The 26,751-nt window shown below is 39.9% G+C and overlaps 1 protein-coding gene across 1 annotated transcript in view; it reads right to left on the bottom strand.

The window, feature by feature from the left end:
- Nucleotides 1–26,751, bottom strand: part of LOC114212155 (uncharacterized) — a 58,378-nt gene that overhangs the window by 14,632 nt on the left and 16,995 nt on the right. The window contains exon 2 of the mRNA XM_088021783.1: nt 9,579–9,696. Within this exon, the coding sequence (XP_087877909.1) occupies nt 9,579–9,584 (6 nt within the window). The 5' untranslated portion in view covers nt 9,585–9,696. The remainder of the gene's footprint in view (nt 1–9,578; nt 9,697–26,751) is intronic.

Below are 26,751 nucleotides of genomic sequence, written 5' to 3'. Positions count from 1 at the left end.
TTAATCAGTACATCACATAAAATTTTGACACATTTTGATTTTATATTTATTCTTTTATAAAGTTTCTTCTTTAATGCTATCTTCATCTTCCTCACCTCTCCTTTACCTACCCATTCATTCCACAAATATTGTTGCATGACCAGTGTGTACCAGGCTGTGTAGAAGTTGGAACTTGGTATTTCAAAAGCACTAATTGTCTTATCGTATTTGAGGCATCATTGTTTTCCTAAGGGCTTGGTACTGACCACATTGTTCAGATACAGGCATGCCTCTTGGTGTTCTTCTAACAATCAGAGAAGGCTCTTCTCTTTTTCATTTTCAAAAGGTACAAAGAGTTCAGAAATACACAATGTGTTTCATCGTCATCTCACTTTTCCTACCCTTAGCCTTTTTTTTTTTCTTTAAGCAGAGTGCCCATTTTACCAGCCTACCCTGAAGATAACGTGTCTACTATGGGCAGGTCTTCTAAAAGTACCAGCTCCTTAGAGAGCATATTGAGAGCATTAAATTGCTTTTAGATAAAAGAGTCATAGCAAGGGGTCACTAGTCCATTTGATCTCTTAAAATTTCAAATATAAAAGTTAAAAGAAAATGCACACTACAGGAAATCCAGTGCCAGTGAACTCTGTTTAAAGCTTTGATTCTGTTCTCAACTCAGATTTCACAGTTGAGCTGAAATTAGCCCAAACTTGCCTTTGCCACCCAAGTTCATCAGCCCAAATTTGCCTTTGCCACCCAAGTTCATCAAAATGGGAAAACCAGGGGGGCTGGGGAGAGGGCACGGGCTTGAGGTGAGTCTTTCCACCCCTCACACTCAGCTCTACTCTAAGGCTATCTTTATGGTTGGCCATCATCTGGAAGAAATCAGCTGGCCTATCAGTTCTCAGACTGAAAGACCGTGGAACGTAGAGGAGACCTGAGGACCCCGGACGCAGACACCTCAGCCTGAGGAAGTTCAGGAGGACCCTGCTTTCAGATACCACCCGAAAACACATCCTGACCTTCGGAGGACTACAAACGCTCATCTTGGTGGGGTTAGTTTCAATCAAAGGCTGGCATGGCGCGGCTGCACGAGTAAGGCCCGCCTAAGAAAACAAATACTGGTTACAGGGAGATTTCATGCCGTTAACTGCAGTGGCTGGAGGCTGGAGGGCAGTAGCTTTTAACAAGTTTTATTTGAAAGACTACCGCAGTGTGGTTGTCACGACAGTTGTGTTTGCGGCTGGGCTTGTACTGCTAACAGATGGGCACCTGGCAGCCCTTTCTAATCCAGGCAGACACCACAGGGAAGGGGTGACCAGGCTCAGTGATCCCGGTGTTAACCTTACACAAGCCATCTCCCCCACCCTGTGTTAATAAACAGAACATTTTAGGGCTGCTCTGGTCAAGACACTAGCAGAAATATTCGGCCATTCCTCCCTTTTCATCTCTGTTCTCCCTCTGAGAATTCATTAAAAAAAATTCTTCTGCAGAGAATCACTGCCTTAAAAAAAAGTTAGAAAATAAAAGGGACTATTTTACCAAAAAAAAAAAAAAAAACCCATCTGCAAATGCCCTCACCAGCCATCAACTCACCTTCCGTGTTAGGATCTCCATGAAAGGGAAGTAAGGCTAGAGAAGCACTGGGGTAGCAATCTGGCATTTAGGGACATCAGTGTCAGATGAGAACTTAACATCCTAGCATTGGTTTTGGGAGATCAGTTTTAGAGAACTGCTTTGTACTTTAAAAACAAAACAAAACAAAAACCTGTGGAGAGCAGCTCAGGATTTCACATCTAGGCACCAAGCTTGCTTTTAAGGAAGCAAAACTTCTCGAACTTTGCTGTATTTTAAAACAGAACATTATGACACATGCAGACATACACCCAAACAGACTCAGCCAGCCAGCCATGGAAATAGAGGCGGGAAACACCCAGGAGCAAAGTTCTGGGAACTTCTGGTACATCCGTATGCAAATCATTTCAGAGAGGCAAAGGCTGAGTCCCAGGGCAAGACATTTGCATTTCTGTGGGTGTCTCTACCTTCACACCAAGGGAACTGACCACACGCCTGTCTGCCCAGATCATTGCATGTCAGGGCAAATCTTCCTTGCTGCTCTGTTATCACAAAAAGAAAGTCATCAGGGAACACTGGGTGTAGGTTCTCAGTGACTCTCCATGGGCTGATAATAATCGTTCTTTTTTTCTTTCCCTTTTTAAAGAGTCTTGTGCAACATGTAGAATGACAATACTAACCATTGGAACAAATAACTTTTCAAATAGTTCCCAAGTACTCCACCTACATTTTCAAAGAACAAAGAGCTGCTCCCAAAGAATTTGGTGAATTTAACCGTTTCTCAAGACGAAACTTGTAAAGGATTTCTCCTTCAGCACAGACAGATGACGTCCTGAGCCAGCTAACCTGCAAATAATGAGATTTCCTGAGAAATCTATCAGTGAGTGTTGTTTTTCACATCAATCACAAAAGAAAAATTATTCTAGCAAAAAGACTGGGGGGGGATGGTATTGGAATCAATTACTCTAATGCCACGTATGTCTTAAAGTATTTTTAAATATTTGCCAACAAAAATAAAGACTGAGTTATGGTAAGTGAATATTTTACCAAAGTCATCTGTGCATGGTAATTTACCTGCTTCCATATGCTACCTTTCCATGATGCTTCTGATTAATAGAACACAAGACGCAGGACAAGGGCCGAGTGGCAGTGAAGGACCTGGGGTCTCTGACTTGAGGACAGATAGGACAACTGTTGAGGCCTAAATCAATTTTTTTAAGTCAGCTTAATGCACAGCATCTCTAGGGAGCCCCAGCTGGGGATCAAGAGGAATGAGGTCAGGTACCTGTGCTCCTGGCTACCTCCCTGTAAGTGGCACCCATGGTGGCCCATTCCCAAGACTGAGGCACTCCGGCACTCTTCTCAATATATGCCTCACTACACACAGCTCCTCCCTCCTCCCTTTGTCTCTGCTGTTAATATAGCCCTGCAGTTTCTGGAACCATGTACTTCACAACCCTGCATGCTTTCCCTACACCCTGCCCATGCTTTGTAAATGTCTCTTTATTAAATAGCCTTCAAATTAACTTGACTTGAATGTGCCACCTATCCCCTGCAGGGACCCTGACTTATGCACAACCCTATTTAACACTGATTTTTAACCTGGACCCCATGGACACCCCTAAGGATCCACTGGTAGAAGTCTATTTCAATATAATAGATGACCTTTATAATCCTCTGCAACTTATGTTATGTTATTTAAAAGCATTGTTCAGTAAAAGGGTCCTTAGGCTTCACAGAATTGACAAAGAATTCTATGGTATTGGGGCACCTGGGTGGCTCAGTCGTTGGGCATCTGCCTTTGGCTCAGGTCATGATCCCAGGGTCCTGCGATCGAGCCCCGCATCGGGCTCCCTGCTTGGTTGGAAGCCTGCTTCTCCCTCTCCCACTCCCCCTGCTTGTGTTCCCTCTCTCGCTGCCTCTCTCTGTCAAATAAATAAATAAAATCTTTAAAAAAGAAGAAGAAGAAGTCTATGGTATTTTAAAAAAAAGGAAAGGGAGGCAACGAAGTGAGGGGACTTTGTTCTCTCAATCGCTCAATATGGGAAGCAGTACGGACTGGAATTCACTGGTGCCTGCGGGGAGGGAACAGAAGATTCCTTTGCCCTTCACATGCCTTTCTTCCCAATGTGCCTCTCCGTCACCCCCATTCTACTCCAAGACGAGGTTTTCAAGCAGGTTGAAGAGAGGAAGATGTGAGAAGTTAGTTCTACTTCCCTTGAAAGAAGGCCTAACCATCTCTCTTTACTTAGCTCTGTCTCTCTGTCTCTCTCCCCCTCCCCTCCACTTCCTCACCTTCTCCCTTCTCCCTCTTCTCTCTCTCTCTCTCTTCTTCTCGAGCATGCAGTGTTTGGATGAAGAAGAACCAAGTCCCACAAGGAAGCAAGAAGCCTGGCCTGTCTTTATTTCCTGCCTTTAAAATCTTCATTTACTCATCTTTTACTTGACTCTGTTCCTCCAAGGAGCCAGGATACTTCAGGCAGTGTGGCTCTCCTCCTCAGAGAGGCCCAGACTCTCTTCCTGCTTTTTCAAAGTTCTCTTCCCTAACGTGGCTGAGAAGAATGAGGAAGACAGGCCCGGGAAGCAATACCCTGCTTTCCCAAATCCCTCCCCAGCTAAAAAGGATCTTATCAAGTCTTCTGAGCCATTTTCATTTTCCCATCCAGGCCAAACAGGTCGTGCTCGCTGCTCTCCTCTGGCTTTTCTCTGAGGGAGGTCTCCACCAGCCTTTCCGTGCATTGGCCTGGAAGAAGGGGAGATAAGGCTGGGCCCTGGGGTGGCCATGGACAGATGAGCACTTGTGCACTGTTCTCATTCATTCAGAGTAACTGCTTAAGATAATCCTCCATGGAATCGTACTGAGCCTGCTAGGATTTTTGGCAGCAGAAGCCATTGTTAACATGAAACATTAAACTTTGTCTTCTTCTGTGTTCAGCGACCTGGTTGGATGGATGTCTGATCAAAGGGAGTGTTCAATGTCTCAGGGCTTTCTTGCCAGATATCACTAAAATATTACACTCATGGTTTTCACCGGTATGAACCTCTGGTTCAGAATGGTTTCCTTCTTTATGGTTAATAAATGATCATTAAATTGATCAAGTAATTAATACCAAGTAAGAAGATGAGCTATAAAATCTATAGCAGATAAAGTAAATATAATTGGAAATCAGAGCAAGAGTTTTCACAGACAAGCCGATGTTGACGTGGAAACCAAGTAGTATCTCAGGTGTCAGAACAAGATAGTACAGAGCTGTGAGGAAGATCAGGTAGAGGCTTTTTCCCTAGAAACCAAAGAATAAGAGCAGGTCATATACAAGGTGATGAACTGTCAATTACAAACCAGCATATGACTAAAGACTGAATTTATGGCTACTGTGGGTTTTAAAGAAAAATATCCAAAAGGTAGAAAAGACTCAGGTGAATTGTATACAAGCCACAACTAACTGAAGAAAATAGAAAGACTGAACATTGGACTCCTGGGTGGCTCAGTAGTTGAGCGTCCGACTCTTGATTTCGACTCAGGTCATGATCTCAGGGTCATGAGATCAAGCCCCTGCATCAGGCTCCAAGCTCAGCATGGAGTCTGCTTGTCCCTCTGCCTCTGCCCACCCTGCCCCCGCCACATGCTCTCTCTCTCTCTCTCAAATAAATAAATGAAATCTTAAAAAAAAAAAAGAAAGACTAAACATATACAGGAAAGGATAAGGAAAAATTTGACAGTTGAAGACCAACCAGAAGGAGGAAGAGAAGATATCTAACTGTGTCAAAATATGAAACATTCCAGAGAGCACAGAATGAATCCCACAACCTGGTATTTTCAGGCTCAGTCTGCACGAAGCAAGCAAGCAAATGTATTTTAATTTTTGGGCCAAAAATTACTCTTCCTCCTTATCTCTTGCTTACATAGTGCTAAAGTATTTGTTAAAGGTTGAGGATTTTCTAAGGACTAACCTACTGCCAATTACAAAAACTTCTGTGAAAAATGCTCCTTTAATAGTTGGGGAGAAAAACTATAATTGAACAAATATTTTAATGCAGTTGTTATTAAAAGAAACAGGTTTCTGGGCTGATAAATGAGCACTCCCATCATTGTGCCTCCGAGAATTATTTTTGAAATAGGAGTTTGTGGTTGGTGAGGAGAGAACCCTATGAGAGGCTCTGTTGTCTCCTTTCTGTGATGGGAAGACAACACAGATCTGCAGAGTTGGCATTTGCTTTGCATTTCCGTCACCCGTTCACCCTAGGCCACATAAATGCCAACTAGGCCACATAAATCTATTTTAGCCTAGGTAACTAACTTAACCTCTCAATTTAGCTCAAATCTATAAAAGCAAAACAAAAACAAAAACTAAACAAACTGACTATTACAAAGTGTGTAATCCTAGATAAATTTTGACTTGCCTGGTTTAGCTTAGTGGACACTTATGCTTTGGTAATGTTCTCACCTAAACTTGTTTGGGTTAGAAGCTAAAAAAAAAAAAAACATCTGAAAGCTTCTTGCCTGAGGTGTTCTTAGGCAATCATTAGATTTAGGGGGGACCCTCAATACTTTAATCCTGGATATGGGTTCCTAAGCCATCATCTCTTCCTTCAAGATACCCACCATTGCAATGTACCTGCTTCCCATATTCCATGGCAATGCCCCTCTCTCCAAAAAGCTGACGGCTGAATTGAAGAAACATTAAAAAAAAAAAAAAAGCCAACAGATATAGTAGTAGAGTGATGGCTTTTAACCCCCATCTGCATATTTGAATCTCCTGGGGCACTTAAAAAACCATGTAGCCAGCAAGCCCAGCCTCAGATCTGCGCATTCAAAATCTAGAATCGTGAGAGGTCTCCCAGTGCTGCCAATGTGCAGCCGCATGGAGGATGGCCGCAGAGGCATATAATCTGTGCCGAAAACGGGTAATTAGGTCAACAAAAACTTTGAGTGCCTACTGGATGCCGCTTAAAATATTTTGGGGAAATTTGGGGAAAATGAATGATTAAGAGCCCATTGTAAATTCCATTATTTGATACCTCAAGTATTTTCTTTTGTTATAGTTTATCTGAACAATCATCGAAGTGATGATGCAATTCAGCCAATTTATGTGGTGGATTTTGGCCCTTCACAATGTGGCATTTATTGAAAATCTAATTCATTAAGAAGCCTTCCACACAGAACCGTGATTTGAGGTCTACCATGACAGCTTCCCACTGAACTGCAGAAATCAGTAAATCCAACATCACTTACTGAAGAGAAGCTAAAGGAAATGTTACGCAATTGTACTTACACAGAATTCTTCATAGACCTGGTATGCGTTGCAAATGTTTAAAAATCTTTCTCTATTTGTATGTGTATATGACATATTTTCCCCAAGCAAGGATTCATTTTATGCCAATTTTATAAAACCATTTAATATATCATTTCTATCATATTTAATAAAAACAATTACATCTGCACAGAAAGCATTCAAAAAACAATAGGGTGAAGCATCCTAGTAACAAAACGGCTGAATAGATATCTAAAATCAATCTGGAATTTAAAAAAGATACTAGCATCCTAGATTTTAAGACTTGTTATACCAGCAGAAAATTTTCAGATCTAACTTAACACAGATGCACAACCACAGTGTAAATATCCCAGAGAAAGAACTCTCAGTGAAATTCATGTTCCTGGAAGTAGTCCTGTTTCTCTGGCATATGGAAACCTGTCTAAACACAGAAAGTGACTAAACATACAATCCACAAAGTGATGCTCAGCTCATGGTTTGGGTAAGAAATGTATTTTTTATGCACCTTGGGTTATGTCTCCATGAGGTGGAATTGGGGACCTATTATTTGATTTCTATTGTGTAAAGAGCCAAAGTTACTGAAGATTTGAACCTACAAAAAGCTTTTCACCAGGGCAATGCAAGCCACTTATATATTTGCATATTAGACCTACTTATTCCTAGAAATGTGCTTAGGTTCTTTCAACTCTTATTTCAGCTTTCTACAAGGTTTTCACGTCCCCTCTTTCTGTAGACTGCTCGGGAACCCGACTAGTCTCTCCAAATGACTAAACTGGGTATTTTTCTTAAAAGACCACCTCTTTCAGACACATGGATATATGAATATATAAATGTTTTAGCATTATACATATGATTTCAGCTATGTATATGTAAAATTTTTAGATTTATATAATTTTTAAATATCTATAGAGTATGCAATTTTTAAATGAGCCATTATCAGCCTAATTCTTCCCCACTAATTTTGGGCAGAGAAATGCTTGTGCTCTCAGGAACATATCTAGAACATAATCCAGACCTGAAAATTATTGGGGTTTTTTTGAAAGATATGAATTTTTATGAGAGTTCTCAGCAAAGAAAAATTAGAAATACAGACTCAGCCAACCCTACCATATTGTGGCTCCTGTAATGTACAAGATCTAACTTAAACCAACAAAGATTTTACTCTGATCATGGAAGCGCCTGAAGAACCTTGATCCACGGGTTCATTAATGCTCCCTGGTGGACATCAGCTTCAATTAGGTATTTAGCTGAAATGGGTTAGGGAGAAATTGTGCAGGTACGGAAGACTTTAGCAAGTCAGAAAAAGCTTTTTAAAAAGAAAACTTATGTCAAAACACCTTTATGTATAATACCCATCACCGGGCTAACCCTTTCCCCCTCCCCCCTCCCCTCTAAAACCCTCAGTTCGTTTCTCAGAGTCCATAGCCTCTCATGGTTCGTCTCTCCCTCCGATTTCCCCCCTTCATTTTTCCCTTCCTTCTCCTGATGTCCTCCATGTTATTCCTTATGTTCCACGAAGAAGTGAAACCATATGATAATTGACTTTCTCTGCTTGACTTATTTCACTTAGCATAATCTCCTCCAGTCCCATCCATGTTGATGTAAAAGTTGGGTATTCATCCTTTCTGATGGCTACATAATAAATATTCCATTTTATATATGGACCACGTCTTCTTTACCCATTCATCTGCTGAAGGGCATCTTGGCTCTTTCCACAGTTTGGCTATTGTGGACACAGCTGCTATGAACATTGGGGTGTATATGGCCCTTCTTTTCACTACATCTGTGTCTTTGGAGTAAAGATCCAGTAGTGCATACGAAAACAATGAATCATGGATCACTACAACAAAAACTAATGCTGTACTGTATGGTGACTAGCATAACATAATATAATAAAAAAAAACCTTTATGGAAACTTCTCTTAATCTTAAGCAATGAACAAAATATTTATCTTTTGTAAAAATATGTGAATAACCAACCAACTTGATGGAGACTATTCTCCATCTCCAACGTGAGTTCCCTGTAAAATCTATTCCTTTTGGTACCACTTACAGATCAAAGGTGATCCAAAATGGGCTCTATTTTATATGTATTTTTATGTAAAGTAAGTGCTTAAACTGTATCTCTCAAACCAACAGGCAGTAACTCAATATCTACTGCTCTTGGAAGAACAAAGATATTTTGATGCTTACAGCAGCTTTTACCCATATTTTAAGAGACTACAGTGTGTCCAATAAATGTGCGCTGTATGTAATGCTTTCCTTGACACATACTACATACTATGAGGGTTAACAATGCAGTCTGTCAAGCAATATAAAATAATTTTACATGATTTTATCCAGAGAGAAATACAAATGTATCAAATTGCTTTTTGGAAAAATGAAGGAATAAAATCAAATAAACATGGCGGTATGTTCTCAATATTTCAAACGCCTAAAAAGAACCTTCTTGGAAAACACATCTGAAGCTCACAGGATGAGGATTCAAGAGTTGCTGGACCTCTTAATTCCCTTCAGATAAGTAACTAGTCCATTTGAAAAAGTAAAACTGCAGAAAGAAGGATCCCCTCAGCGTCGAGCTTGCTAAGTGAACTGTTGAAATTTCCCCATCTCAGCAGACTTCTTTCTATAAAGGTCAGTAATCAGACTGCTGGCTGTGAATGCAGACTGAGGAAGTGTCGAGCACTGAGGAACAAGCTAGAATTTGCAGACACATACTCACACCCAGATCACTTTACCAAATATAGCTTACAATCATCTCAGCTCTGCCTCCACTTTTTCTATTCCTTTTACTTTTTGTTTGGCTTTTCAAGACAAAAAACAACCAGCTATGTTCCTGGATTTTCTGGCACTCCTTTTTGATGGAATACCTGTAAAGAAATGAATAAGCATTTTATTTTTGTCTGAAAGGTTTTCATTAACGCTCCCCTTCCCTCCCCCAATACATGCACGCACACAAACACACACACACACACACACACACACACACAGATGTGCTTTTCTTTACTCCCATGTAAGTCACTCTAATCAATATGCAGCACTGTTCCATCTCTGTTTTCCTGTTCAGGCTCCATGTTCTTGTGCGCCACCACTCCTGGCCACTTTCCTTTTCTCTTCTCTTCTCTCCGACAGCTTGGCAGACATCCAAGATCTTTGCCATTTTAGTGGCTCAAGGAGTCTACCAGATAGTGTTCAGACTAGAAGGATGACCTCACAAGGAATTTATTTTTCCTTTTGGGTCTAAGTTTTGTGAGTTGGACACAGGACTGATGTATTTTCTAATTCAAGCCAATGGAAATGGAGCGACTGAACCAGAGTTGAAGTCTCTGACAGTTTTCTGTAGCTCCAGAGAACCCGTTTGGTGGCGGGGGGGGGGGAGACTTTAAGGTGGAATCAGTCTTCATCTGAAAACGTGACAGGAATTCTACTCGGCATACCTACCCTGAACATGCTAACACAACAAGTAAAACCTTAAACACGCCAAAGTCAATAAATTCGAAATTATGCTTTTCACAGCAACCATAACTCATGTGTCAGTAGCATTTTCCATTCCTGCAATAGGCGTTAGGTTTACCAGTCCAATGCAAATGCGCAGCGTAGCCAAGTTAGCTACTGAGTTCCCTGACATTTCTTGACATGCAACCAGTCAGACCCATCATTATACTCCATTTAAATGGCACTTGTCAAGTTACTGGCCAAAAAAACTCTGCTGTTCGTATTGCCTTGACTGAAAAGAAGTACAGACCTACAACGTTAACCTCCCCTGGGTAAACCAGGGACCCAAGGATTCAGAATTCCCCAACTCACATACCCTCATGGTTTCCAACCCCCCCATGTAGTTTGAGTTTTCTCAGTAAACATGTGGAAAAGTTGAAGTACCAGTGGCATGTTAGGATATTTGAGGTAGTTAAGATGACTTGTTTATAGATCTCTGAAGTTTTATGGACTTTCCAGGTATCATCTCAAACACTGAATTGAGTTTCACCAGAAACATCAAATATCAGTATTAGGAAAGTTCACAGTTTGTAGCCTGATACTTTAACTGCTTAGTAAATATTATAGTCTTTTTTTTTATCAGTGGTGAGTTGGTAACTGATAACATTTTCAATGAGCTCTGAAGTTTCTTTGTAAGAGTGCACCATCTCAAGCCTAGATACTGAGTTCTACCTGACTGCAGTAAAAGTAACCCTATCTCCAGTGAATATAGCTTTTGTCTCTGCCCTGCCCCCATGAAGTAACAACAGTTATAAATTAACTTTGGAATTCCTCTCTTCTAAGCCCTGGCTCTATCCCAGGCCCATTCTACAGGTAGGTTGGCTAAGACAGTGAGAGCAATGATCCCAAGGCACTAATGCATATGAGTAAGCCCGGCAGCCTTGCATCTTTGAACTGAGCAGAAAAGGCACCCCTCCAACAAACCACGTAGAAAAAAAAGTGTCCCCATTGAATATTCCAATTTAAGATATTCCTCCCCGATGATGCTGCCTCTTGCCACAGTGCAAGGCTGTGTAAGTGCAGCCAGTAAACCTTGGGCTGATCCCAAAAGTCAGGCAATCTTGCACCAGGCATTGCCTCAACAGCCAAACACAGTGACAGCACTTAGAGAAAACCTGCTCCGGCCAAGCTGCATAGGTGCTCTAACATAGCTCAAAGTTTGGAATCAATCAATCATGTCCAGGCGTAAACTTGGTCTATAGTTTATGACTCTATCACCTGGAGAACATCTCCTTATCTCTCTACGCCTTGATCCCCTCAGTACGTAAAACTGACATAATGATAACACCTCACAACTATAAATTAACAGATGAAAAGTCCTTAGCACATACTGTGTTCAATTCTCAGCAGTCTCCTGGAGCAATTCTGGTTTAGGGTCAGGGAGCTGAGGTTCTGCCTTTCACTGTAGCCCTAACAAATGTGTGACCTTGAAAATTGTCTCATTATAGGGGTGCCTGGGGTGGCTCAGTCAGTTAAGCGGCTCCTTCGGCTCAGTTCATGATCCTGGAGTCCCGGAATCGAGTCCCGCATCGGGGTCCCTGCTCAGCACGGAGTCTGCTTCTCACTCTGACTCTCTCATGCTCTCTCTCTCTTTCTTTCATGTTCTCTCTCTCGAATGAATAAATAAAATCTTTTAAAAAAACTGTCTCGTTATACTTTAATTCCTTAACCTTTACCTTGTGGGAATATTGAAATAATTATAAGTGAAAAGACCTGCAAAATAATTTTTATACCCCTGTGTTATCTTTGAAAGTAATTACATATATCTGAAGTTTTAAGGTGAGAAAAACCATAAATAGGATTAGAAAATGGGTTTACTCCAAGAGAACAGGAAATAATCAGGGGAAATGATAATGGTACTCTTTCAAGAAGGAATAGTCTAGCTCATTTAGGCCAGGGTAGCAGTTTCTTAAAACAAAAATAACACTGCTGAGGCAATTGACTGCAATTAGCTGACTGGATTTCATATCTGCTCCACTATGCTGGAGAGAAAGTTGTCACTAAAATAGCTGATAAGTATTACTAATATCCCAGGTGTGTTTTGTGCAGGATTTTCGCAGGATTCTTTCATGGCTGCTATAAAGCCTTACCAATGAAAACAGCAAGATATCAAAGGATTTCACATACAGAGAAGAATGCTCTAGAAACATGGCCATGATCCTTGGTTGCGATAAACATTTTACAATGGGCATTTTTATTTGAGAGTAGAAATAGTCGAGGGTCTCCAAAATTTCTGACTCACACTAAAAGAGAATAAAAGAGTCCTAAAATTACCCTTCCTTTCTGTTATGACTTCATAGAAACTTCAAAAAAGAGAGAGATGCCTTTTGTTCATTACCCCTACCCTGATTCATTCCACAGGCTTGAGACAGTGCTACTTATTTTAGGCCTCTCCAATCAATAACAATTATACAAAACGCCTTCTCCTGTTTTGTCCTCCACCCTGAGATAGAAGAAGACAGATTGAAAATGGGATAAGAGAGGCTGACCTCAGAGCCAAGTCAGGGTCACTGAAGCAACCTGAATGTCTGGTGCAATGTCAGCCCGCTTACAGAGCAATATACACACCTAGTGCACATCTCCGGTGGCCCAGACGAGTGATAAAGTTCCAGTGCCACCTTCTCTGCCCTTCCCAGCCTGGAGGGGTCCAAAGGTCAAACATCTGTAGCTGCCTTACTGATAAAGTCAGCCAGGTTATCCATTTAAAATGTCACAGAAAATAAATGGGATTCTTTTCGATATGTCACCATCAGCATTAAGTTTATATCATTAAAATATTTCAGCATATTACTGACTGGCTTTGGAACATGTTTTATGTCTGGAAATTAATTTTTTTTTTTTGCTTTTAACAAACTTTTGCGTATTCACATATGTCTGGCAGAGCATTAAGTATTAGAGAAGGGGAGAAAAATAAGGATAATTACTGTTAAATAGTAACACTCTGAGGGCTACAAGTACAAAGGGAAAGATTTTTTAAAAAAGCAGTTCTGTTCTCAGCTGCTCACAGTATTGTTACAGCACTTAAAATGTGTAAAAACAACATATTATGTTAAGTACTATAATAAAGGTAGAAGCCAAGTTTCGTGTGTGTTCCAAAGTAGAAAGCAATAAACTCCCTAGGGGTTCAGGCAGGACTTTACACTAGAAGTGACACGTGACTATATTCATTTGTAGAGACAGAAAAAGAATTATTGCAATATTATGATTTATAACAGAAATACATATTTGGTCTTTCAGATGATTAAAATATATTTCTCACATGTATTTGGTCATCATCCATGGTTCCTCATGAACAACTCCCAAAAAACTTGGAATTTTCTAAGTATTGATGTCACAAAGTGTCTTTTGTTATGAGGCGACTTTTGTTCCCCACCTGAGGATGGAGATGGGTTGCCAGGAGAACCAACCATGTGATTAGAGGGTTGGAACTTTCAGTCCCACCCCCAACCTCCAAGAAGGGGAGAGGGCTTGGGGGTTGAATAAATCACCAATGGTCAATGATTCAATCCATCAAAACTATGTAATGAAGCCTCCATAAAAACCCAAGAGGTCAGGCTTGGGAGAGCTTCCAGGTTGGTGACCATGTGGATGTTCTGGGAGGGTGGTATGCCTGGAGAGGGCATGGAAGCGCCACACATTTTCCCCACACCTTGCCCTATGCAGCTCTTCCATCTGGCTGTTCCTGAGTTATATCTTTTTATAAAAACAAGTGATCTAGTAAGTAAAATGTTTCCCCGAGTTCTGCAAGCTGCTCTAGCAAATTAACCAAACCTAAGGGGTGGGTGGGGGGGTCATGGGAGCTTCTGATTTACAGCCAATGGGTCACAAGTGCAGGTAACAACCAGGTTTTGTGACTGGTGTCTGAAGTCCAAGGAGGGGGGTCTTGGGAACTCCAAAGTAGAGCCAATTGGTCAGAAGCACACATTGTCAACCTAAATCTTTTTTTTTAGTAAACTGAGGCAAAATCAAATTACCAAAAGTGGACTTTATTCAAGAATAGCAGTGAAATTGCAATTTGAGAAATGCATGCTGCCGCAGGCAAATCCTTCTAGGGTTTGGGGTGGGCTGTATTTACAGGCAAGGAAAGCAAAGAGGGGGACATCCAGCCCAATTCCAAGCAGTAAGCTCATCAGCTGGAGGAGGGGGAGAAATTCCTGGCAGATGTTCATTGGTCAGGAGATAAGTCTTGGTCTATAATTCAGGCATTTATGGAAAATCAGTCCCTCACTTCTTAAGTTTCTGTTCTTCTGAGGGTACATGCATGACATTCTCCGTGTTATCTCCTTTGGTTCCCTTGTAGATTGAAATCTTTTCGCAAGGTAATAACCTGGACTTGCAACTGGCATCTGAAAGAGGCACTGGGCAGTCTTACGGGACCCTGCCCCCAACCTGGGGAATCTGATGCTGTCTCCAGGCAGACAGCGTCAGAATTGAGTTGAATTGTAGGACATCCAAGTGTCAGAGAGAATGGCTTGTTGTGGGGGGAAACCTCCACACACTGGATGACCAGAGCATCAGAAGTGAAAAGTTCTGTGTGAGCAGCACAGGAGACTCACAGGTTGAGAAATACAGTAGGGAAGAACAGGTTTCTCCTTACTCAGGACAGAAAAGGCCAAGGTTTTTTTTCTGTACAATTATACCCCATTACCAAGTGTTTTGTTTTTTTTTTTCAGGTATGGAAGACTGGTTCAACATTTAAAAATCAATTAACATAATCCATCATGTCAGTGGACTAAAGAAGAAAAATCGTGTGATTATATAGATAGATTCAGAAAAAGCATTTGATAAAATCCAACAGTGATTCATGGTAAAATTTGTCAGCAAACTAGGAAGAAAAAGTAACTTCCTCAACTTGTTAAAGAACAATTACAAAATACTCAACTAACTTAACCCCATACTTAATTGTGAAAAAGTAAGTGGATGTTTAACCCTTCAAAGCAGAAACAAGACAAAGATGCCCCCTCTCTCCACTCCTATTCAACATTGTACTGGAAGTCCTAGTTAGTGCAATAAGACAAACAAAAGGAAATAAAAGGTATACAGATTGAAAAGGAGGAAATAAATTTTTCTTTGTTCACAGAGGAGATGACTCTGTATGTAGAAAATCCCAAAGATTTGACAAAAATAAATAAATAACTCTTAGATTATATCAGGGTCATAAGATACAAGGTTAACACACAAAAGCAAATTGTTTTCCACATACCAGTAATAAACAATTGGAATTTGAAATTAAAAACACAATATAATTTACATTAGCACCAAAAAAACCCTGAAATGCTTAGATATAAATCTAACAAAACACATACAGGATCTATATGCAGAAAACTACAAAAGTCTGATGAAAGAAATTAAAGGAATTCTAAATAAACAGAGAGATATTCTATGTACATGGATAGGGAGCCTCAATGTTGTTGAAGTCTCAGTTCTTCCCATCTTGAGCTATCAATTCGATGCAACCCCCATCAAAATCTCAGCAAGCTATTTTTGCAGAAGTTAACAAACTGACTCTAAATTGTATATGGAAAGACAAAAGACCTAGGATAGCAAACAAAATACTGAAGACAAGCAAACTTGAGGTTTTGCACTACACAACACCAAGACTTACTATATAGCTATAATAAATAAGGCAGGATGGCATTGGCAACAGAATAGGCATAGATCTGTTTACAAAGGAGGAAAGGCAATTCAATGTTTTTCAGTAAACAGTGCTGGAACAATTGGACATTCATATGCGAAAAAGAACTGATAGAAGATAACATGGGAGAAAACCTAGATCTTGGGTCTAGCAGTGAGCTTTTAGAGACACCAAAAGCATGAGGCATAATAGGAAAACATACACAAGTTGGGCTTTATTAAAATTAAAGACTTCTCTGCAAAAGACACTGCTTAGAGAATAAAAAGAAAAGTCACAGACTGGGGGACGATATTTGAAAACCACGTACCTGTAAAAGACTTGTATCCAAAGTATATGCTTAAGACTTGATTATAAGAGAACAAACAAACCAAAGATTGGGCAGAAGATTTGAGCCACACCTCAGCAGAGAAGATATACAAAGGTCAAATAAGCATATGGATAGAGGCTCAACATCATTTGCCAGTAGAGAACTGCAAATTAAAACAATAATGAGATAGCATTACACACCCATTAGAATGGCTAAAAGGCCCCAAATTGACAATACCAAATTGACAATATTGGATGCTGACAAGGAAGCAGGCTGACAGGAGCTCCCATTCACTGCTGGATGGAATGTGAAAAGGTGCTACACTTTGTTGTTGTTGTTTTTTTTTAAAGATTTTATTTATTTATTTGAGAGAGAGAATGAGAGATAGAAAGCACGAGAAGGAAGAGGGTCAGAGGGAGAAGCAGACTCCCTGCTGAGCAGGGAGCCCGATGCGGGACTCGATCCCGGGACTCCAGGATCATGACCTGAGCCAAAGGCAGTCGCTTAACCAACTGAGCCACCCAGGCGCCCAAAGGTGCTACACTTCGGAAGACAACCTGACAGTCTCTTACAAAGCTTACCATAGTCTTAGTATACAATGAAGCAACTACATACCTAGGTATTTACCCAATTGAGTTGAAAAGTTATGTCCACAAGAAAAAGCAACTTTTGAAGAAAAGGTAAAACGCTGCGCATGAATATTTCTGATGATTTTATTCATAACTGACAAAAACTGAAAACCATCAAGATGCTCTTCAATAAGTGAGTGGGTAAACAAATTGTAGTAAATCTATACAAGGGACCATTCTTCACTGATAAAAAGGAAAGACCTCTCAAGCAATGAGAAGACAGGTAGAAACCTTACCTACATATTGAGGACCTTGACAGTTTTGAGAGGTAATGGTCAGGTGTATTATAGGATATCCCTCCACTGGAATTTGTTTGATATTTGTCTCATGTTTAGACTAAGGCTCTGTGTTTTTAGGAGGGAGATCACAGGGATAAAGAGCCATTGCCATCATATCATATCAAGAGTACATACTGTCAACATGATTTATGAAAGTAAATGTTGACCTTGATCATCTGGTTGAAGTAGTGTTTGTCAGGTTTCTCCACTGTTACATATAGTAAATAAAAGTTACTCTTTTATTTCCCTTGTCTGTACTCATTGCAAAGAAGTCACTATGTGCAGCATACCCTGTAAGGGCAGGAAGTCCTACTCCCCCTCTTTTAGGGTGGAGTGGATGCATAACTGATTCGGAATTCCTCTGCGAAGGACATCTGTCTCTTCTTCATTTATTAATTTATTCATTAATTTACTGATATCAGTATGGACTAAAGGATATTTATTTTAATCTTTAGGTTATACTCCAATAATTTATTTATTTTGTTCATTAAATTGGCAGGCTTAGAAGATTGTATACTGTATGATTCCAGTTCTAAAACATTCTGAGAAGAGGCGAGACTGTAGAAAGAGTAAAGAGGTCAGGGACTGCTGGGAGAGTGGGGAGGGAGGAATAAGTGAAGCGTGGGGTATTTTTAGGACAATGAAACTGTGAAACTCTTCTGTATGATACCATCATGGTAGACATATGACATTAGTCATTTGTCAAAACCTGTAGAGCTTTACAACACATAGAGTGAACCTTAATGTATGAAGATCTAAAAGTCATTTAGGAGCTTGGGAGAGTCAAGGAAAGACTGGAGACTGACAGGAGACTCTGACTATACTATAGATGTAGGAAATAATCTCAGGGAAGCAAAAAGGAAATGGTGCTGACCCGAGTGACTCTGGAAATGAATGGAACACGTGAGACTAAGTGCAAAAGGAGCTGCACACATCAGCATAAATACATATATGTCTTTGCTCTGTCAGCTGAGATGGCCTGAAAGAAATGCCACCCTAGTAGCAACAAGCATACCTAGTCCCCAAATCTTGGTTTCTACTGTCATTTTTTAAAAGAAAATAGGGCTCCTTAAAGAAATGGCTGATTTTAGGACTAGGGCACGACATATATAAAGTGAGCCCAAGACATCTTATTGTGCCAGAAAGTAAGTGCTTAAAAACATAAAAATAAAAATCCCCACAGTGATGGGGGCATGCCAAAGGGGCACAGGAGAGCCAACAGTAAGATTTCCTAATGACCAAACCTGGAACAATTTAACTAACAAAATAAATTAGTATCAGAGCATAAACCCAAAGAATAAAATAAATACCCTTTAGTCCATACTGAGATAAGTAAATTAGTGAATAAATTAATAAATGAAGAAGAGACAAATGTCTTTTCACAGAAGAATTCCAAATCAATTATATATGCACTCCACCCTAAAAGAGGGGGAGTAGGACTTCCTGCCCTTACAGGGTATGCTGCACATAGTGACTTCTTTGCAAGGAGTACAGTACCCACCAGACAAGGGAAATAAAAGAGTAACTTTTATTTACTACATATAACAGTGGAGAAACCTGACAAACACTTCTTCAACCAGATGATCAAGGTCAACATTTACTTTCATAAATCATGTTGACAGTATGTACTCTTGATATGATATGATGGCAATGGCTCTTTATCCCTGTGATCTCCCTCCTAAAAACACAGAGCCCTAGTCTAAACATGAGACAAATATCAAACAAATTCCAGTGGAGGGATATCCTATAATGTACCTGACCAGAACCTCTCAAAACTGTCAAGGTCCTCAAAAACAAAAAAAGTCTGAGGAATGTAACACCCAAGCAGAGCTTAAGAAAACATCATAACTAAATGCTTTGTAGCATTCTGGATGAAATCCTGAAACAGAAAGAGGATATTAGATAAAATCTAAAATCTAAATAAACTATGGACTTCAGTTTATAAGAATATACATCATTATTATATTTTTATACAAATATTGCTTCTTTAATCATAATAATTTTACCATACTAGTGTAAGATGTCAGTAATAGGATAAACTGCATATGAATGGTGAGTATGTGGGAACTCGGAAAGATTTGTTCAATTTTCTGTAAATCTAAAACTGTTCTAAAAATAAAGCCTAAAATAAAAAGGCAATATTATTAACTATAGTGTCAGAATGTTTTTTATAATTTTATATTCATATAAAAATATTTCTATAGAAAAATATGAAATACTCAGGAATAAATCTGGCAAAAGATGTGCAAGACTTGCTCACTGGAAACTATACATTGATAAGAGGAATTAAAGACCTAAATAAATAGAGAATACTATTTTCAGGGTTCTGAGGACCCAATTATTAAAACCCAATCTCCCACAAATTGACCCATAGGGTCAACCCATAGGGTCAATTTGTAGAAATTGGCAAGCTGATTCCAAAATTTATTTGAAAATGCAAATAATCTATAATAGTCAAAACGACTTTGTAAAAGAAGAACAAAGTTGGAGCACTCACACTACATGATATGAAGATTTGTTTTATATCACTTATTATATAGATACTTATTATCAAGGCAACATGGTCTTGCCATATGGCTAGGCAGATCAATAAATGACAATGTATACAGAGTCCAGAAGTAGACTCCCATATGTATGATCAATTGATTTTCAGAAAAGGTCTCCAAGCATTTCAATAAGGAGAGGAAAATATTTTCTATAAATTGTGCTAGAAAGTGGACAACCATGTGCAAAGAAAAAAAAAAAAACTTCCCACTTACCTCACAATATATACAAATGAATCTAGACCATGTGTAGGGACTAAAACAACAAAACTTCTAGAAGAACATATAGGAGAAAAATCATAGTATCCTTGGGTTTAAGATTTCTTAAATAGGACAAAAAAAATCACACACTATAAAATAAAAATCCATAACCTGGACTTCCTCCAAATTGTACACTTTTATTCTTCCAAAGGCATTATTAAGAATATGAAGAAAGAAACCACAAACTGGGTGAAATGTTTGCCAACATATATCTGACAAAGGACTTGTGTAACAATGGATTGTGGATCGTGGATCGTGGATCACCACATTACCACATCAAAAACTAATGATGCATTGTATGGTGACTAACATAATTAAATTAAATTTTTAAAAAAAGAATATTTCTAAAACTCATACTTAAGAAGAAGAAAACAAACAACCCAATAAAAAATGGCAAAAAACATTTGGCCACGTCTCAAAAAAGATATATGGATAGCAAAAAGGTGTATGAAAAGATGCTCAACATCATTAAGCCCCAGGGAAATGCTAATGTAAACCAAGAGATGCCATTGCACACCAACTGGAACTGATCAAATTAAAGATTATCCATACCCAGTGTTAGTGGGGATGGAGAGCAACTGGAACTCTCATACACTGCTGGTGAGAAGGTAAAATGGTCCAACCCACTCTGACTCTGAAAGTCAATTTGGTAGTTTCTTAATAAGTGAAACATGCACCTACCATATGACTCAGCAATTCAACTCCTTGGCATTTATCCAAGAGAAATGAAAGCAGATGTCCACACAAAGACTTGTGTGTAGATATTTATAGCAACTCTATTTGCAATAATCAAAAACTGGAACAATCCTCATGTCCTTCAAAAGATATAAACCTGTTATTCATCTGACAAAATATTGAGGTATGACCATACAATGGGATTCTACCCAGAAATAAAAAGGAATTAACTACTGACATTTGCAACAACATGAATAACTTTTACAATAATTATGCTGAGTCAAAAAAAAAAAAACAAATAACAACAACAAAAGAGTACACATTGTGGGGCACCTGAGTGCCTCAGTCGGTTGACTGTCTGAATCTTGATTTCAGCTCAGGTCATGATCTCAGGGTCATGGGACTGAGCCTGGCATCAGGCTCCACACTTAGCAGGGAGTCTGCTTGAGGATTCTTTCTGCCTCTCCCTCTTCCCCTCCCCCTCTCTAAAATAAATAACTAAATCTTTAAAAAAAAAAAAAGAATACACATTGTATGATTCCATTTATGTAAAATTCTAGAACATATAAATTAATCTGTAGTGACAGAAGCAGTTCAGCGGTTACTTGGGAATGGGGTGGACAGGGTGGAGTGGGAAGGAGTGACGGATGGCAAAGAGGCATGGAGAAACTTTTGAGGGTAATGAATGTGTTCATTATCTTGATTGTGGTGATGGTTCCATGGGTGTACACAAGGCCAAAAGTTATCCAGTTTCACACTGTAATATTTGCATTTTATCATATATCAATTATATCTCAATACAGCTAAAACTAAGTGACCAATCCATCCAACATCCCCATCTAACTGAGTTTCATCTGTCTGCTTCAACTTCACTTCAGCAGCCCCTCCAATGGTTATACCCTAGACTTGGCCATTACCTAGAACTCAACCTATTCTGAAATCTCTAACTTAATACCTTGCTTTACTCACACAACCCGTCATTCCAACTCATTGGCTTCCTTATTCTCAAGATTTCTAACCTTCAACCACTTCAAAGCCTATGTCCCATGATCCAGACATTTTGCAATTTTTCAATTTTTTTTCATCATGCTTAACAACTCCCTCCACAACCCCCTGTGAGGACACACATACTCTATGAAAACGCCCATCCTGGACCCCGTGCATCTGGTGGCACTACTCTCTTCTTTGAGGTTTAATTTACTTTTCTTTGAAAATTAAAATCCACAGTCCATTACTTCCATCACTTGTATTACTTCCATATTTCTTGAGTCTTATTTTACTCCAGCATCTCTTACCCCTAGTCCTTCCTTTGAGCTTACTTTGTAAATCCCCAATATCTGATATGTCAAACTCTTCCATTCCACTCTTCTATCGATAAGGCAAGCTGAATGCTAATGGAGAAAACGTACACAATTGGAAAGGCTGTCACACCTGATCCTCCCCTAAACCTACACCTGCTCTTCCCCATTTCAGTTATGCCAACTCCATTGATAATTATGTAAGCCAAAACCCCTCAAGAGTTCTTTGTATTCTCTCCTTTTCTACACTCCACCTGCAGTGCATCAGGAAATTCTGTTGTTTCCACCTCTAAAATTTATTCAGAATCCAACCACTTCCAACTATTTCTAATACCACTATTTTGGTCCCCGCTACTGTCTCCAATCACCTTCATGACAGCCATAGTCTCCCTTCTGGTATCCCTGCTTCCTCATTTACCCTCTGCCTCCTCACAACACATCAGCCCGAGTAATCTTTTTAATAGCTAAGAATGTTCATATGTCACTTCCCTGCTCAAAACCTGCAATGCTCTCCATTATACTCAGAGTAAAAACCAAAGCTCCTGCATGATCTGCACTTCCCCATAGCATCTTCTTTGACCTCACCACCTACTCCTCCCCATTCCCACCTTGCTTAGGAAACATCTGCCATACTATCCTCCTTGTTCCTTGAGTATGTCAACCAGTCATGCCTTGGGCACTGGAATGTTCTCTCTACTATCTACATGGCTAACCCCTTCCCTCCTCCAAGTCTTTGCTCAAATGTTATCATCTCAAATAAGTTCCACCCCTACCTATATTCACAACCTACCTCTCCAGCCCCTCAATCTGTTCTATGTTTTCCTTTTTTCTATACTACCTTTCATCTACTATAAACCACAGTTTTCCTGTTTTGTTCTTGCCAGTCTCCCATCATTAAATATGAACATAAGCATCTTGACTACTTTGTTTATCAGTGCATCTGATAAGACTCAAACAAGTCTTCTCACATAAAAAATATTTGGTTAATATTTGCTGAATGAATAAATGAAATATTAGTGCTCTCTGTAGACCCTAATACATTAAAAGATGGCCTGTGGAGTCAAAATGTTGAGTTCAAGCCCTTCTCTAACAAGATAATTGTCAAAGCATTTAAGATCTTAAAAAAAATCTCTGTGCCTCAGTTTCCCCATCTCTAAAATAGAGATGATTATTATATCTGCCTTAAAGAGTTATTGTAATATCAAAAAAGCAAATATACTTACAATTAAAGTTATAACTAGAATGCAGTAAACACCCAACAAATATTAAGTATTTCCCAATTCCATCCCTCCCAAAGCTATTTAAAGTGCTATGTTTAACCTCAAGCCTACCTCCTCTGTATTCTCAATGAATGAATTTGTCCCTGATTAACAGAAACAAATATAGTGTACCAAGCAAGGACTCTTTCTTTCCTCTGTTAAAATGAATTTACAAATACACTGGTCTTTCCTCATTTTCTTTTGTTCTCAGTGGAGAAAATAACCCTTTTTTCCAGAGCCTGTGACATCCATCACTCATACTCTGCAACCCATCCCTTCCCACTGCCTCAAGGGCAGTGTTCTATCACTCATTCCTTCTCTATCTTCTCTCTTTCTATTTCTATTGGCTTTCCTTCTCAATACACACACACACACACAGTGTTCTTCCACACTTTCTCCAAAAATAAATAAAAACCTACTTTCTTCAAATTCAAATCCCTTTCTAAATTCCATTCTCTCTTTTCCTTATTTCATGATAAATCTTCTTAACTCAGTAGAATATATTGGAGATCTACCCTTTCTCTCTTCCTTTCAACACACTGTTCTTTTCAACTCACTGTATTCTGACATTCCTTTCACACCTCCAATGAAATTGCTCTCCCCAAGTTCACTGATGACCTCCATATTTCCCAACCCAGTGTTCAGTTTCCTCTTCCCTAACTTGATATGTTTGTGTCTGTGTGACCATCCACCTTCTGCGATGCTAACCTTTCCCAATTCTCTTCTGAGCTCCATGACTTTTCTATCTAGACTATATCACTGATTCGTCATCTTTCTTCCTAAATGTCCATTATTCCTCCAAGTCTTTGACTTTGGCTTTTTTCACTTGACACCTGATTTTTCATCTGAATACACTGCACTACTTATCATCCCCTGGACTTCGGTTCTTTACATCTGGAAGAAAATCCCAGACTTCCATTAGCATCAGCCCTTAAATTAACCTAATAGAAAAATCATTAGGTCCCAAACTGGACCCAATATCAAAATGTTTTCCTCTTTCCAACTTCCATATCTCATTGAATGATTCTACCATCCATCCACTTGCCCACAGAAGAAATTTGGCAGGCATCCCAGATTCTTTTTTTCTCATTTAGACTTCACAGTGAGCTACCAAGTCCTACAGATTCTACCTCCTTAATATCGACTCATCCCCATGCCATTCTTTCTATCCCCAAAGCCATTACCTTAATCCAGGCCCTCATCACTTCTTGCCTGGATTACCACAACTGCCTCCTAACTAGTCTCCTTGCCTCAAGCCTGGCACGACTCCAATCCCTACTTCACACAGTTGCCAACGTGTTCTTTCTGAAATACAAATCTGATCATGTCATTTTCCTGTTAAAATTCCTTCAATTCCTCCATAGCTTCCAGGATAAAGTCGAGACTCTTTAGCTTAACACACAAGATACTTCATGATGATATGATGCTCGCATACATTCTACCTTCATCTCTCCTCATTAATCCCCACAAATTCCTTGTGCTTAGTACTACACTGCTTAAGATTCAACAAATGTCACATTTGCTATTTCACTCTCCATGCCTTCACAAATGGGGAAATGGAGCACCCCTCGCCACTCCCACCTGGCTGACTGCTTGTCACCTTTGAGGGATGATCTCAACGCCTCTACCACTATGAAGTCATCCCTGATCCACTAAGGAATTGTTAGCTGTCCCTATATTTCTTTTACGTGTCTTTCCTAACCACTAGTATTTACTTATCTCAGCTACATATCATGCATTGTTTATGTACCTTTCAAACATTCACATTTAATTCTTGCAATGGCACTTCAAGACAGTAATGTTATTATCCTCTTTTTATAATGAGTAAATTGAGATCCTGAGAAGTTCTGTAACTCGTCTAAATTCATACAGTTTAAAAGTGACAGGGCGCCTGGGTGGCTCAGTTGGTTAAGCAACTGCCTTCGGCTCAGGTCATGATCCTGGAGTCCCGGGATCGAGTCCCGCATCGGGCTCCCTGCTCGGCAGGGAGTCTGCTTCTCCCTCTGACCCTCTTCCCTCTCGTGTTCTCTATCTCTCATTCTCTCTCTCTCAAATAAATAAATAAAATCTTAAAAAAAAAAAGTGACAAAACCCAGCCTTTCCCTCTCCGAAGCCCATGCCCCCAAAAATGATGCTAAAGCTGTTTTATCATTGACTATGTCATTGGTTGGCTTGGCTATTGATTTCTAGCACAGGATCTGCCATATAGCAGCTTATTAATAAGCAAATTAGTGAATATGTTTGATTTGGGAAATATTGATTTGGGGATACCTACAAGACCTCCAGCTTGGCATGTTGTTTATCAGGCCTTGGAGCTCCAGCAGAAAATCTAAGCGACGGGTGCAGAACTGAGACCCTTTGGCAGTAGCTGAAACTGTGGGAGGGAGGACATCGCCATGGAGCCCAGAGCTGAGGGGGGCGGACAGCAAGAGCCAGGGGATGAGAGAACAGAGTCAGAGAAGAATGACACCAAGGGAATTCTACCGGGGTGAAAGCTGAAGCAGAGACACATACAGGGATTGGATGGGAAGCTCAACAGAGACAACCCTAAAAATGTCTCTATTGTCAAGAGTGTAAAATTATTATAGGAAGGCTGAAGGGAGAACAGGCTTATTTCCACTCTGCCCTTGGCCCTTGACCACCTGGCCCTGGTTACCTCAGTGAGACTGAATGGCCTCAATCTGAATCAGGCTAACCTTTAATCTCCTCCCCAAGAAGCCCTCACCACTCCCCTGTGAGAGTGTGCACTTGACAGCCTCTGTGGTAGACGGAGGACAGAGCTGTGGCCCCAGCTTCTTGTCATAGAGTCCCCTGAGGTGGAGACATAAGTCATAAAATTGTTTACATATAATTACGGAGAAAACGAAATATAAAATATTTAGGTAATAGACTCAGGATCACATGAAAAGTCAGGATTCCAGTTTCTTGCCCACATTTTTTTAACTTTATTTCTTGAAAGGGGAAGGGTCATTTGGCTTAACATAATAAAGGTCCTCTTTAATACTTTTCTTTCAGGTAGGGTGACCACAGAGGACTTTTGCCACAATCCGAAAAATATATGGGTTTCTTCAGCCCTCTCAGCAGTCTTCTCTGCGGTGTTCTCGCTCTTTCTGATGTGTGAGTTGTTTATGCCCAAATGTCCTGGCCTCACGTGTGCTCTCTGGCAGGAAGCTGTACTTCTGTGGAAAATTCTCCCCCTTCTTGCACGTCCTTTCTTTGACACACCAAATGTTGCTCCCTCTGAAGTGCTTGGGAGTGGTAATCCTGAGGGTGTGAGTCACCCTCCAGGGGAACATCTTACAAGGTTTGGAAGTCCAACTTGCCCAAGAGGAGAGTGATTTTCTTCTTATATGTTAACGGTTTTTTCACACACTGTTCTTATTTTAATTAGGTAATGGAAGGCCAATAGCAAAGGAATCTTTCCAGCCTTTAAAAAAATTAAAAAGTGCATGAGTTTTAGAAAACAAGAATAAGAGATTAGAAAGCCTTTTCCAGGACCACGAGGCTCTCTGCCCGTGCTCCATCACTTGTCCTTGAGGGCTGTA

This window comes from Eumetopias jubatus, unplaced genomic scaffold (genome assembly GCF_037043125.1).
Source record: "Eumetopias jubatus isolate StellerSeaLion01/CBP00866 unplaced genomic scaffold, mEumJub1_p1.0 scaffold_3, whole genome shotgun sequence".
NCBI classification, from domain to species: Eukaryota; Metazoa; Chordata; class Mammalia; order Carnivora; family Otariidae; genus Eumetopias; species Eumetopias jubatus.
Note: the sequence above shows the minus strand (reverse complement) of the source record. Positions and strands in the feature narration are given on the sequence as shown.